Genomic DNA, 13216 nt, shown 5'->3' with positions numbered 1-13216 from the left:
TCTGAATATAAATATGACATAGAAAAACACTCCATGGTGATTCGAAACTCTACACCGCCGACGCAAGTTTGAACCGCGGGTATGCTTGCATGCATAATAAGATGGTTGCCATGGTTACGGCGCCCTACTCCAACCACAGCAAATGCCAAGAGAGGAAACCAGCCAATTATGTATTTTTGACAATGCTTGAAAACGGCCTAGCTGTTAGTGGGATGCGATCCAGTAACCTAGGCAAACCGCTCTACCCACGTAGCCACCGGGGCAGCTGCCAGCACCAAATATACACGGATCCTTATTACATCTATATAATGATCTATTATGCTAACCCTAACCTTTCTCTAGAACTGGAAAATGCAGAACCGATAAGCTTGAAAAACACTTGAACGAAATGAAATCTGATTTCTCGTCCCGTCTAAACTCATTAGAAAAAAAGTGTAACATGTTAGGTAAACTGCCCGGGGAATTCAATGAAATAAAGCTTGCTTGGGAGAGAATCAAAGACTCACGCGACTCAGGTGTGAGTAACTGCGAAAAGACTTGAAACTGTTCAAATCGGACCTAAAATCAACCGCCGAAAGTGTTTCGAAACTTTTAGAAAGAGACGACACTGAGTTCCAGCTGTCAAGAAAGAAGCAGCTGCACTTCGGTCAAGGCTCAGCGCAGTTGAACGCGACATTACAAGGATGACATTTTCGAGTGAGTCATATGCTGTTGCTGCGACCTCGAAAGCACCCAAACCGCAGGAATCAGTTCATCGCGATAACAAGGTGACTGTGGACACAAGCAGCTCATCCGAATTCGCATCCGAATTCGCAAGGGAGTCAACGGAAAAAACGAACCGACAAACCAACCCGCCACCAAGGAAGATCGAGACAATCATCTCTACGAATCAATGCACAACCGAGAGAGATACGAGCTCTTTAAAACCGACAGAAATGCGAGAGGGTCATCATAATGACCCTCACTTAACCGAAAACTGCGGATTTGTCGGTGTAGTACGGCGGCACCGTCGAAGGAGAGCACCTCTTTTCGTTTGATTCATCTCGCCTCGCTCAACCTCCGAATCGATTGTTACGTTCCTCTCAAATCGCAATATTCAATCACCTACGGTTCGTCTGATTAAAAGCAAAATCAGGGGAACCCAATCAGCAAAGATTATTGTGGACATGGATGATAAGCATGCGCTACTCGAGGAGTATTTCTGGCCTGATGGTGTGCTGTGTCGTGAGTGGTTCGATTAGTTTCTTTGTACAATAATCATGGCCACTATACGCATTCTAGAAAACGGATTACGTATCGCCTGCTGGAACGCACGCGGCGTGGTGGCCGGTGCATCCTACGTGGATTACCTCCTGCGTACACGCGACCTCGACCTCATCGGTATCTGTGAACACTGGTTATACCCAGACTCTCCAAACTTCCTACAGTCGATCAATGGTAATAACGAATCATTTGGCGTAGCCGCTAAGGACCTTTTTATAAGTGACCGATGCAGGCGCGGGAAAGGTGGCACATCTTTCCTGTGGAAAAAATGCCTTTCGCCCTTCGTCCGAGTGCTTAATTTAGACAGCGACCGTGTGGTGGGGGTCAGCCTAGCCCTCCCCTCACAGAGGCCTGTGTTTTTCTTTATGGCATACCTACCGAGTTCAAACTATCCCACAAACTTCTATGCGGAATACGTAGATTATCTATTCGAACTATGCGAATTCTACAGTCCCACCGGGGAAATAGTGATAATGGGGGACCTCAACGCTCAGATTAGTGGTGAAAGAACCCCCAGTGTGGCATCCTGCCAAAGAACCAGAGCTCTTCAATCTCTGTTGGACAGATTGAACCTCCTTTCTATTCCTGTTAGCAACTTGTGTTCAGGACCTGCCTACACGTTTGATCCATTCGAGGGTTCTAACAAAACCCTGATCGACCACATTTGTGTTTCGCCAGTGATGCTCGAAAATGCACAGTGTAGCAAAGTAATTGACGAGGAACTTTTGAATACGTCGGATCATTTGCCCGTGTTTACAATCTTAAAAATCTTCAGCAACGCGTCAGACAAACCTCGAATCCTGTCCTAGATTCGCGAAAAACTCTTCAATGGAGACGTTGTCTTCAGGGCGAGTTCGATAAAATAGTAAGCTATCGCCAAGTACTCAGACAGGAACTTTCAGTCATCCAAGTAAATGGAGATCCCATCTCAAAAGAGGTTGACTCCCTCTATTGCAATATAACTCGCGCTATGAGCAATGCCGCCGAAATGACCATTCCACAAAGGAAATCCCGCAAGCGATGCCGTCCTCGTTGGGATAACTGTCTTAAATCTCTCCACAAAAACATGCGCCTTGCTAGATACGAGTGGCTAAAAGCCGGTAAGTCGGGTGACCCGAACTCTACATATTCGCATATTCGCATATTTCGAGCAGAACTTAGAAAACTCGATGCTTATCTTGAGAATGAATTTTACAACAGTTTAAGCTCTGCTGCGGAAATTGACCAAGGCTTATTCTGGAAATTGCTGAAAAGACATCGACGCCAGCCTCCATCAGCTCCTCCACCAATGCGCTTTGGTGGCACAACTTACTACAGTTCTGCTGACATCAGCAGAAAGTGGGCCAAGTATTTCGCAAACGTATTCACGCCAGATACGACCAGTAAATACGAGGAAACATTCAAAGAACATATCGAGCATACTTTAGAAACAATTGAAAAGGACTCTGCCGACCACGCCGTGCATATCCCCGCTCTTGACCAACCTTTTACGGTGAATTGATGAGATCAAGGCTGAGATAAAAACGCTAAAACATGACAAAGCGTGTGGAATTGACGGCATCTCAAATGAACACATAAAATACGGAGGCCATGCATTGCATACACTTCTTGCGTCCTTGTTTAATTCAATTCTTAAAACGTCTCACGTTCCAAAACCTGCCAAACAAGGAGTCATTCATACCCTATATAAAGGCAAAGGAAAAGACAAAAATGCCCCGCAAAGTTACCGCCCAATTACCTTGCTGCCGTCAGTATACAATCTCTCGAACGCGTGATACTTTCACCAATAAATGCGTGGGTAGCTGAAAATGACATGAACTTTCCAAATAAACAGCAAAGTGCCTACCAGGTCGGAAGAAGCTGCGTTTCCACATCCTTCGTTTTGCAAGAGACTGTTGCCCACATGCTAGAGAGACACTCGAAAGTTTATGCCTGTTTCTCAGATACCGCCAAAGCATTTGACACTGTTTGGCATGGTGACCTGCTATATAAACTGCATACGTTCGGTATACAAGGTCCTCTATGGAGCCTGATCAAAGCGTGCTACACGGATATACAAAGCTGTGTAGTCGAAAACAATGTGCGATCTGATTGGTTTAACGTTCGACAGGGCGTAAGGCAAGGTGGCGTACTTTCAACATGGCTTTACCTACTGTACATCAACGAACTGCTAGACAATCTAAAATACCTTGGTGTAGGTGCTCGCCTCGGAGAAATCAACTGCGGGTCTCCGTGCCACGCGGATGACCTAGCCGTACTTTCGCTAACAAAATATGGATTGGACCGCATGCTCCTGTGCAGTTTCCGATATTCGCTCAATTGGAGATATGACTTCAACTACGACAAATTAATGTGCAGTAGTTGTATTTGGTGAATCTGCGCAACATTGGAAAAGATTGAAGGAATTTCGAACATGGTGGCTAGGGCCTATGTCCATTGCTGAAACCACATCTACTGTACACCTCGGGATAACACTGAACAAATATCCAAAATCAACCAACATTGCAATATCGGCTGCTCAAAAGCTGAAAGGCTCACTAATGTCAATCTTAGGACCGGGAATCCAACCCAATTCGTTCAATCCGTTCTGCAGCGTAAAGCTCTATCGTCTCATTTGTTTACCCAGAGCCCTATATGGATGTGAACTCTGGTCCCAAATGTCTGAATCTGACCTCCTCATTCTCGAACGCGCCCATCGATTCTGTTTAAAACGAATGCAGGGCTTCAGTAGGAACACGCGAACAGTGATTTCACAAGCGATGATAGGACAATGTAGTTTGAGAGGTTTATTAGATGAAAAGTGCATCCTGTTTTTCAAACAACTTTCCATAATGCCCGAGCATTCACTGCCGCCACAAGTGTTCGAGTTCCGCTGTAAAGCATTCTGTCAAAGGAGAAACAACGAACATAGAGGTTTTATTCCCCAACTATGCGTTGCATTAGACAAATATGGTCTCCGCTATATTCTTGAAAGCTTTATTAGCAGTGAAACATTTTCTTTACCTGTACTGCCGCAGGGGCATACGCTCAAATCACTCACGAAAATAACCATTATCAATCACGAAAACTTTTTATTTGCCGAAAAATGTAGAGCAAATAACGGTCTTAACAGAACTCTCGAAATCGAAAAATCATTGGACTATCCCTCGCTCATCTGGCTAGCCGCTTTAGAATATCCTTTGATTAAGAAAAACTTTGCCTTCATCGCAAGAATCAACACGCTTACAATTCTATCCGAGCCGACACAGTGCCCCAGATGCCATAAAACGTATACAGATCCGGCCAGAGTCCTCTATTAAAACATGTGTACATTACGTGTACATTGTTGTGCATAGGTTTTGGTAAAAAAAGTACTCATTGGACCAATCAATCTGCACAAAATTTTATATGTGTCAAGAAGAACCCTTTGCCAATAGCATAATAAAGTTTTTAAAAATTCCAATACCGATTGCCTGAGAAAAAAAGATTTCCGTACACCATATCCATCAAAACGTCACTGGCGCATTGATATGGCCCTGTCAAAGTACAAGTTCTAAACTGACCAGTGAGACCACATTTTCTTAAATATATTATCAAAAAGCATATTTCTGTGATGGCCTGACTCTGTAGATTAAGAATCAACCACAGATTGAGAATTAATTCCACTTTGGTCCATCCCAGCCATGTATTTACCACAACTTCACATTTTGATAAGCTCTATGTGACTCTTCCGGTCGCGGATGAATACAGGTCTCTGCCCATCCACATGTACATTTCTTCTGCGTTTGTCCCGATTTCAGCGAAAATCGATATTTATTCTGGCAACGACTGGAAAATGAATGTTCCACTTTTGTCAACGCCGCACTCATAGCGTAACCAAATTTAGATAAAGTATGGTTTTTCCGGTGTCTTTTTTTCCGTTGCTTTTTTTACCGTATACCTATCAGCCTATAGTGTGGACTTGGGAATTCGAAGAATCAGTTTGATACTGATGGTTATACTAGATTTCAATTAAACATTGTTTGTTGTGGCAAAGGAGATTTCCGCATTGAAGACAGCTTGACGTTCTTGATCTGCTATTCTCGTGACTCTAAAGTTGAAGTCCTAGACCATTGAACACGTTCATCTACATGCAATGACATGTATAGGTATGTTAAGCGCAAGAAGGGTCAAAGTCACCAACACATTTACATTACTTGGATCCTCTTTGATAGTAGTCATTTTTTTTACCTGTTGTCTTTTTTACCTAGATGGTTGTCTTTTTTTCCGTTGCTTTTTTTACCCGTTGTCTTTTTTACCGTTGCTTTTTTTACCCGTTGTCTTTTTTTGTTACCTTTTTTACCGTTGCCTTTTTTACCTGTTGTCTTTTTATACCGGGCTTTTTTTCCGTTGCCTTTTTCCGTTGCTTTTTTTACCGTATACCTTTGGGAAGACATTTTTTTTTCACAGGTTTTATGGAAATCCGACCTTTTTGACAAAGCCGGACAATGTCGGAGAAATGTCGGAGAAATCAGGAAAAAGTTAGAGAAACCGTTTATAAGTCAGAAAAAGCCTCCTACTAGTGAATGCAAGAGACCAATTAAAGTGTAGGTGTTAAAACTCATAATAATTAATGATCCCGGGTGTCTCATGCCGATCCACCGTCGACTTAAGGACTGATATTCACCGCCGATAAGTCGGCATGGGTGTCTGGGTTTACTGACAACCTGAGGGAAACTCAAAATAATGATACTAAATTCGATATGCAATTCAAATATTGTCGCACTATTCTCCTTAAAACAACCCTGCATATATCAAGTGATAGAACTTCAGATGCAACCGGCCAGATGAAAGATAAGCTACAAAAGATCCGTTCCGGCCACCGGCAATCATATTAACATCTGAAATTATCGTCGATTGGTAACTCTTTCTATAATACCAATAGTGTGGAAAGTTTTTCTGAATAGGAACATAGGTCACAATCAAATCTCTCCTCACTTTGTTCACTTGATTTGCTAGCATCATTATTTGGTTGGCGCTGTCCCACCTTATGCGATAAAATCCCCGTTTAAAACTCCAATCGCGCATTTTTGTGTTGGCTATTATTGGGACTTTCTGCTGGTAGAAGCTCCTTTTGGTAAAGAGATGTACGCAGTTCCACATGGTAACAAGTACATCCTCACTTGCGGTTACGAAGACGGAAAATAACAGTTTCCACGGTAAACGGTGAAGAAGTCTTGGCATAATATGCACGTCCAGCTCCTTCCCCGCTGTCAGAGTGTAGTTAAATTCATCTCCCAAACCGTTTTTTACAGCGATCTGGAAAACACCAAATGCGAAGTAACTCTTTTGTTTATTTTCAACTGTTCGGTAAACGTATATAACGAATGCTTGCCCAGTCAACTCATTGTGTTCTATATGCGAAACCCAAACAAGCTCAATGTTCCGACTCTGAGTGGGCAGTTCCATAGTGTAGAAACCCAAATGAATGCCATTACGGTCAAATATTCTCGGACATTCTATTGGTCTGGTGTTACTAAAAAATACGAAATAAGCCTTCATAATATATAATTTGCTGATGCACAGAAGCTTGTTGATTGAACTTCCAGCAGATTTGAATAACTGTTTTGTGACATAACGCCCCCGATTTAGATAAAGGAGGTGGAAATGCGACCGTCGCCTAGTCCTTATTTCCATTACGATATATCGGTTAGTGTACTTGTCAAAAAAGACTCCAATCCATGGGAAATCCTTTTTACGACGATTGAAGCCGGGCCGCATCTTATGCACTTTGTAACTCATTCTCGGCAATTCATTCCCTATGTCGAATACGAGATAATCAGAATTAAAATACAAAAGTCATTTTCAAATTCAAATTCTATTGCACATTATTTTGTCTCCTATTGACAATCGATATAGATTATAAAATGCTCCGGCAATTTAATACTTGTAATACAGAAAGGAATGCACGAACTTTTGTATCTCCCTGAACACAGTTAACACCTTTGAAATAACTTCGAGTTAAATGGAAAACCCGTGCTTCCTGAGTTGTTTCTGATGTCTTTAGAACTCACCACGATTTCTTTGATATACCTTGTTGAACAAAGATAATTAAACATCAACTGTCTAACTCACAATTCAATTGTCTCGCCTCCGTATATATATCGGGTATCCCAAAAAAGTTAATCGGTTTTGACAAGTATTTTCTCAGCGATCGAATAACCGAATTCATTGAAAACTTTCACAGAGTAACCTGAGGGTATCATCATGATCACCAGGTCTGCAAAATAGGTGTTGGTATATGTCAATCAGTGTCTGCCTGGATGTCAAGTCTATTGATTTTTTCATTGTCGTCTGTATCCAAAATCAGTTATGTCCAAAGTTTCAGTTTCAAAGGATCCACCATACATTTGAGTGAAAGTGATACGGTTACCCTTGAAAACTGTTTCAATGATAAAGGATGGGATAGATGAAGGATCGTAAAGGATGTTAGGCAAGGAGTTGAGTCATGTCACTGTAAATAGACTTATTGTTAAAATACGCACTACAGGGTCAGTAGCACGTAAAATTGGCAATGGGAGACCCAAGACTGCATTGTTCGGAGAAAATAAAGACCATGTTGAGGAACTGATAGATTCAATCCCAGGAAGAGAACCCACGGTCCCAGAAATCTGTTAGAGAATTTGCAAGCGATCTACAAGTGAGCAAGTCTGTTGTGCAAAGGGTGCAAAAAGAACTGGAGCTGAAGCCCTTCAATAGACCTGACACCCAGACTGATTAACAAATGCCAATACCTGGCAGCTGGCATGAACATGATGAAGGTCATATTGCGTAGCACTGATACTGCATGCTGTATTGAATTTTACAATACATGTACATGTACATGTACTCGCATAATTTGTGACCGATCTATTAGATATTTGCGGACTAGTTGATGATACACTAAGGTTGCTCTGTGAAAGTCTTCAATGAATTCGGTTAATCTATCGCTGATCAAATACTTGTCAAAAAGCGGTTCAATTTTTTTGACAACCGATATATATACACAGCAATCAAAACAAAAAAAGCATTCTTTGATTCGGCTTTTTCCCGCGACGTTTTCGGTGTTGGCGTCGGCACTCACAGTATGACTAAGACAATTCTCCCCAAGCGTCCAAAAGAATTTAAAACACTGTTTTCACGTTTTTCACGTTCATTTTATTTCACGTGCATATCAAGGACAAAGAGCCCTTCATCACGAGCCTAACGATATGTACGTTAGGCTCCTTTTCCGACAGGCTAGACGTCTGTCGCTTGCCTGTCCTTGCTTGTAGCTTTCTAATTTCTCTAGATATCGATATATTCTCGTTCGGTACGATTTGTCAGGGCTACACAAAATTCTGAGACAGGCTAGACGTCTGTCGCTTGCCTGTCCTTGCTTGTAGCTTTCTCATTTCTCTAGATATCGATATATTCTCGTTCGGTACGATTATTCAGGGCTACACAAAATTCTGTAGCTTTGACTTTCACTTTTTTTATCATATTTCTAATATGTGTAAGCTCAAGCTCTAGTGAACTCACACAACTGTTTGACATGGGGAGGCCCCCCCCCCCCCATCCCCGTCCTTCTGACGTGTTTTAGCCAGTGCATTGGGGTAGTCCCCCAAAGCCTCATCCTTCTTACATGTTTTAGCAAGAGAAATGGGGGGAAGCGATTGATTTTGATGCTATCGCTAACTCCAACAATTACTCAGGCTTTTCATGCTATAGCTAACCCCAACCATGACCCTTCCTTCTCATATGCTATAGCTAACACAACCATGACTTTAGATTTTGATGCTGATGCTAACTTTAACCATTAACCATCCTTTTCATCGCAAATGAATGAGGTGGTTATACTTTCTTTGGGAGACACCCTGTAGTACACAATGAAACCGAACATTCACCCACACCAAACAATCAATTTCAGAACAAATATAATGATTTTAGTCCACTGAGGGTAGTTTACAGATGAATTGACAAATGCAGAAAGTTATCCACTCGCTGGTCAATGTTGTTTTCATCTTTGTGCGGAGAGAAATTGCATGTTTGTTAATAAAAACAATTAACTGCTTCAAAAGACAAGCTGCCCGGGAAGAGTGGAAATGAACAAGTTATTATTTTTGGTTTTTCGAACCAGATGGAATTTGTAAAAAACATGAAATATTGTCACTAAAAGAGATTATCATTTCAATAATTTGACTTTTGATTAGTTTATTTTCTATTAGCATCAATCCAACATTAAAACAAATGTAAAGTTCGGGGCAAAAAGACCAACATTGACCTTTTCCGTCACGTCTTGTCGAAGTGTTTTTTTCCCCTTTCATTTTGAATTTTCCTTTCCCTTGCCGCCGCCACTTGCTCCAGACGCTGCCGGTACTTCGGTGCATTCCTAAGTTGAGTCTTTGGAGGGGCGTTAGGGGACGGTAGCAGTGCACGAAAAACCGGAACAAGAATTGTCATGGGTCTGCACAATTTTTTTCAGATTCGATGGACATGATGGATATATGCATTTTGTTTACACTTTACATGCAGTGTATACGTAACCATTAGACTCACTACGTTGTGTGAGTTATCAAATAAAATGAATGTACTAGGTTTATTTGTTTTTTTTAAATGTTGAATAGACGTAATGTCGACTGCATGTTAGCAAGGACGAGCCTTTGTTCGTGAGGTGCACATCTAGGTTGGTCACAAGTTTTTGTTGAAAATGTCATCGAAAAACCGGTTTTGTGAACGTGATGAACAATAGTATTTGGAGGACCCTATATGTGACAATTATACCAATGACGCCAAACCATGAAGCAAAATGTGACCAAGACAATGCTTAAATTGGTGATAGGCAATGAAAACTAAGTTGGTCCTTTAAAGAAATCAAATGGTCGGCTTTTTATTGTAGTATGTTTGTTCTTATTCTGGTTCATCAGTAAACCCTTTTTCTGAACGTGTTTGCTGCTTTCCAATTCTGTTTCAGCTCGAAGGTAGTAGAAAAACGCGTTATGTGTTACAAGTCCTGGCGCGAAAGACCTTTCTCGCCACGTGAGTGCACGCCGAGATCCGAGTTACGTCATCCCACTTCGTCATTTCCATTTATCGTCGCAGCTGGTTGCGGGGTAATCAAGCGCCATCAGCACTGTGGACTACCTGGCGATGGAAATTGCATTTACCCTCTTCAAAAGTGAGAACCTGACCTCGCCGCATTCGGTAAGTTTCCCCCGATTTTCTCCCAATTAGAGTCCTTCGAATGACCTCAAAAGTGGTCGTTATTTGCAAAAAAAAAGTATGCTGAACATAATGAATCCGCTGCCTTTGCGTAATTTTTCGCAGACGCCAAGAAAATAGCCTGGAGAGCTAACTCCAGTCAAATCGGAATCAACATGGGAAAAGCGCGATAATTCAGTCAGATTTTGAATTTCTCCTTTTTTTGTGAAATTTGTTGATGGAAACTAACTATATAAAACAGGAGGTGACTGGGCAGCCGACAGCTGGGTAATATTTCCCTTAATAATGCCAATGGTCCTTTAAACCAGAGTCTTTCAAAAAAAGAGTCAGGTCACGGCAAGTTCCCTTTGATCCCACAGCTCTCTCGGGCAATTAACTGGAAGCCATGATGAAGCCCTTTTTAATTCAGCTACAAACTGATCTGAGGTGCAAAACAATGCTGGAACGCCCAAAATTCAACGAAAAATATTTACTCTCCACATGAGGTACACATATGATTTATCTGGTTACAAATACATGCAACAATATATCATGTTGATGAGAACGATCTAAGAATTTAGGCAGATGTGTTGATTAGCTGCTATTTGCCAAACATAACAATAATCAAACCACAATTAAGCTGCATGCACTCTCATCTGTTTGCAATTTGTTAAAAAAATCCATAATCAGGTTGTAATCAATGGCAACATATACTGTAAATTGTTTCTGATGAGGTGACTCCAAAATTGATGTACACAATGTTTGTAAGGTTTAAGCCAAATTGCATGTTCAACAATATTGGAACGGTATACCTCACACAACTTTGTGCTTATAGGTGTGCCAAAACAAGCTCATCGATGGGAAAATGAACCGTTTTCTAATCTAAATATACTAGAAACTTGGCTTCAAAATAATAAAACTATCAAATATCCCATTGAATAACAGTTATATACATTGAATAAGAAAATTTTTAATAGATGTGAAATGGGTTTTCTAAACATGTGAATATCTAACCACAAAAAACGAGACGTTTTGCAGTTTTTTTCAGTTTTTTTTTCGTTTTTTACCGCGAACGCAAAATTAAACTTGCTATAAAACTAGTTGCAGTCAGTCAAAATTAATAAGATATGAATATCCCATGAGATGACAGCAAATGGAATCATATGATATTCTTAGATGGTCCATTAAGCACCGGCAACATACTAAACTGCTAACCACAAAAACATGTGATGATTTGGAATAGAAAAACGCCTTTCGATAATTATTCTCTAACTAGTGCCATCACTTCTCCTCAAAACTGTCGAAAAGCAAAATTATGAATACGCTTTTCGTATAAGTTTTATCTTTGACATTATATATAAATAGTTTTATAGAGATTCAGTGATTTTGAAGCAGGCGTTTGCTTTAAAACGGGCTGTTTGTAACGGCCATGTTCAGCTGATCGAAGAATTATTGTTTAAAGTCCAGTTGTGCGGAATTGGCTTGGGTGTACCACGTGACCCGAGAGAGCTCTGTCCCCACGCCCGTCATTCGGAATGGTCGTTGGCTTTGATGTTAAAGCCATATGTTCCCCAGCTGCCCGACTCTTTACTTGAAAGACTCTGTTTAAACGAAGGAAAGTGTGTTAGTAAAGTTGGAAAATGTGTCCGCTGTGCGAGATCAGAAAAGATATTCTGACTTCTCATGAGCAGCGCGGCAAGCAATTCCATTTTTCCACCCTCATTTCTACAATTTATATATTAGAAAAATTTCAAGAATAACAGAGGGTGCCATGCATTTAATAATGATCCAACCTCTTTGACCATTGTTTCTCTGCTGTTGAGGGCTTCATTGAGATTCCATCTCTTGCATGGTGACCATGACAGGAACATACATGCAGGCTTCCCTCTCCGATGGTTGAAGCCTGCCATGGCATCATGTTTGGAACTTAAAACTGAACATTCTGTTGTCGATCGCGACGTTATTGCTGGCCAGTGTTTGAAAGACGTATCTTCAAGCCGCTTTCCAATATCCTCAAGACGTATAAAGGTTATGCTCAAGCAAAGAATCATTGTGCTTTCGAATATACATATATGGAGGGCTGATGCTATCAAGATATTTTGATAACATCCTCTCTTCCCGAATGACGAACCACGACAATCATTTGGACTGATCATTTCCGATGAAATATTCTTCACAGTCAATTCCATTTGCTTTCCTTCAGTGTTTTTTTTTAGTTCGTAGGTCCTGGTCCGGAGTGTATTTTGAAGCTCGAGTTGACATCCGCATTCACCGTCGTTGGAGACCTTGTCGGATATATGCCTTGAGAATATTATACCCTGGTTTCACTTAATCTACGATCGTATTCTCAACATGTAATTCAAGCAAATTGAATCCACGAAAACAATGCTTTGGCGACACCAAGTTATCCCACAGTCATGACGACAACCATGTTCCAGCTTAGCTTTTGCTTTAATTCAGTAGTAGTTCAATAAACTGGTCTTAGGTCGGTAGAACTAGAGTATACACTCAAGTAGGCCTGCTATACATGTATATGTAAATTGAGAACTTAAAAACACAGCAAAAAATGGCACAGCAATTGAATATGGATAACAGTCTAACACAATGGAAATATTGGAAATAAAGCCAACTGTGTTCGAATAGATGGAGTAGAAATGTCCTATTGTCAAATTTCAGAAGATCAATATAAATGTATTGATTTATTTACAAATTATCCTTAGCGGTATAACATCATGTGTACACTCTGTCGATATTAGAGTTGGGATAAATAACTGGT

General features: G+C 40.9%; 1 protein-coding gene across 1 annotated transcript; it reads right to left on the bottom strand.

Moving 5' to 3' along the window:
* Positions 1-4852: 4852 nt before the first annotated feature.
* LOC135489732 (uncharacterized) lies at positions 4853-12913 on the bottom strand. Its single transcript, XM_064775227.1, has 3 exons — positions 12234-12913; positions 7296-7314; positions 4853-7040 (listed from the first exon to the last, which is right to left on the bottom strand). Exons 1-3 carry the CDS (start codon positions 12627-12629, stop codon positions 6016-6018), a joined length of 1440 nt encoding a protein of 479 aa, XP_064631297.1. The 5' UTR covers positions 12630-12913; the 3' UTR covers positions 4853-6015.
* Between the last annotated feature and the right edge of the window lie 303 nt (positions 12914-13216).

This window comes from Lineus longissimus, chromosome 6, assembly GCF_910592395.1.
Source record: "Lineus longissimus chromosome 6, tnLinLong1.2, whole genome shotgun sequence".
Classification (NCBI taxonomy): domain Eukaryota; kingdom Metazoa; phylum Nemertea; class Pilidiophora; order Heteronemertea; family Lineidae; genus Lineus; species Lineus longissimus.
Note: the sequence above shows the minus strand (reverse complement) of the source record. Positions and strands in the feature narration are given on the sequence as shown.

Coding starts and splice junctions, on each gene's coding strand:
- LOC135489732 (XM_064775227.1), bottom strand. CDS start 12,629: ATGGAATTGACTGTGAAGAATATTTCATCGGAAATGATCAGTCCAAAT.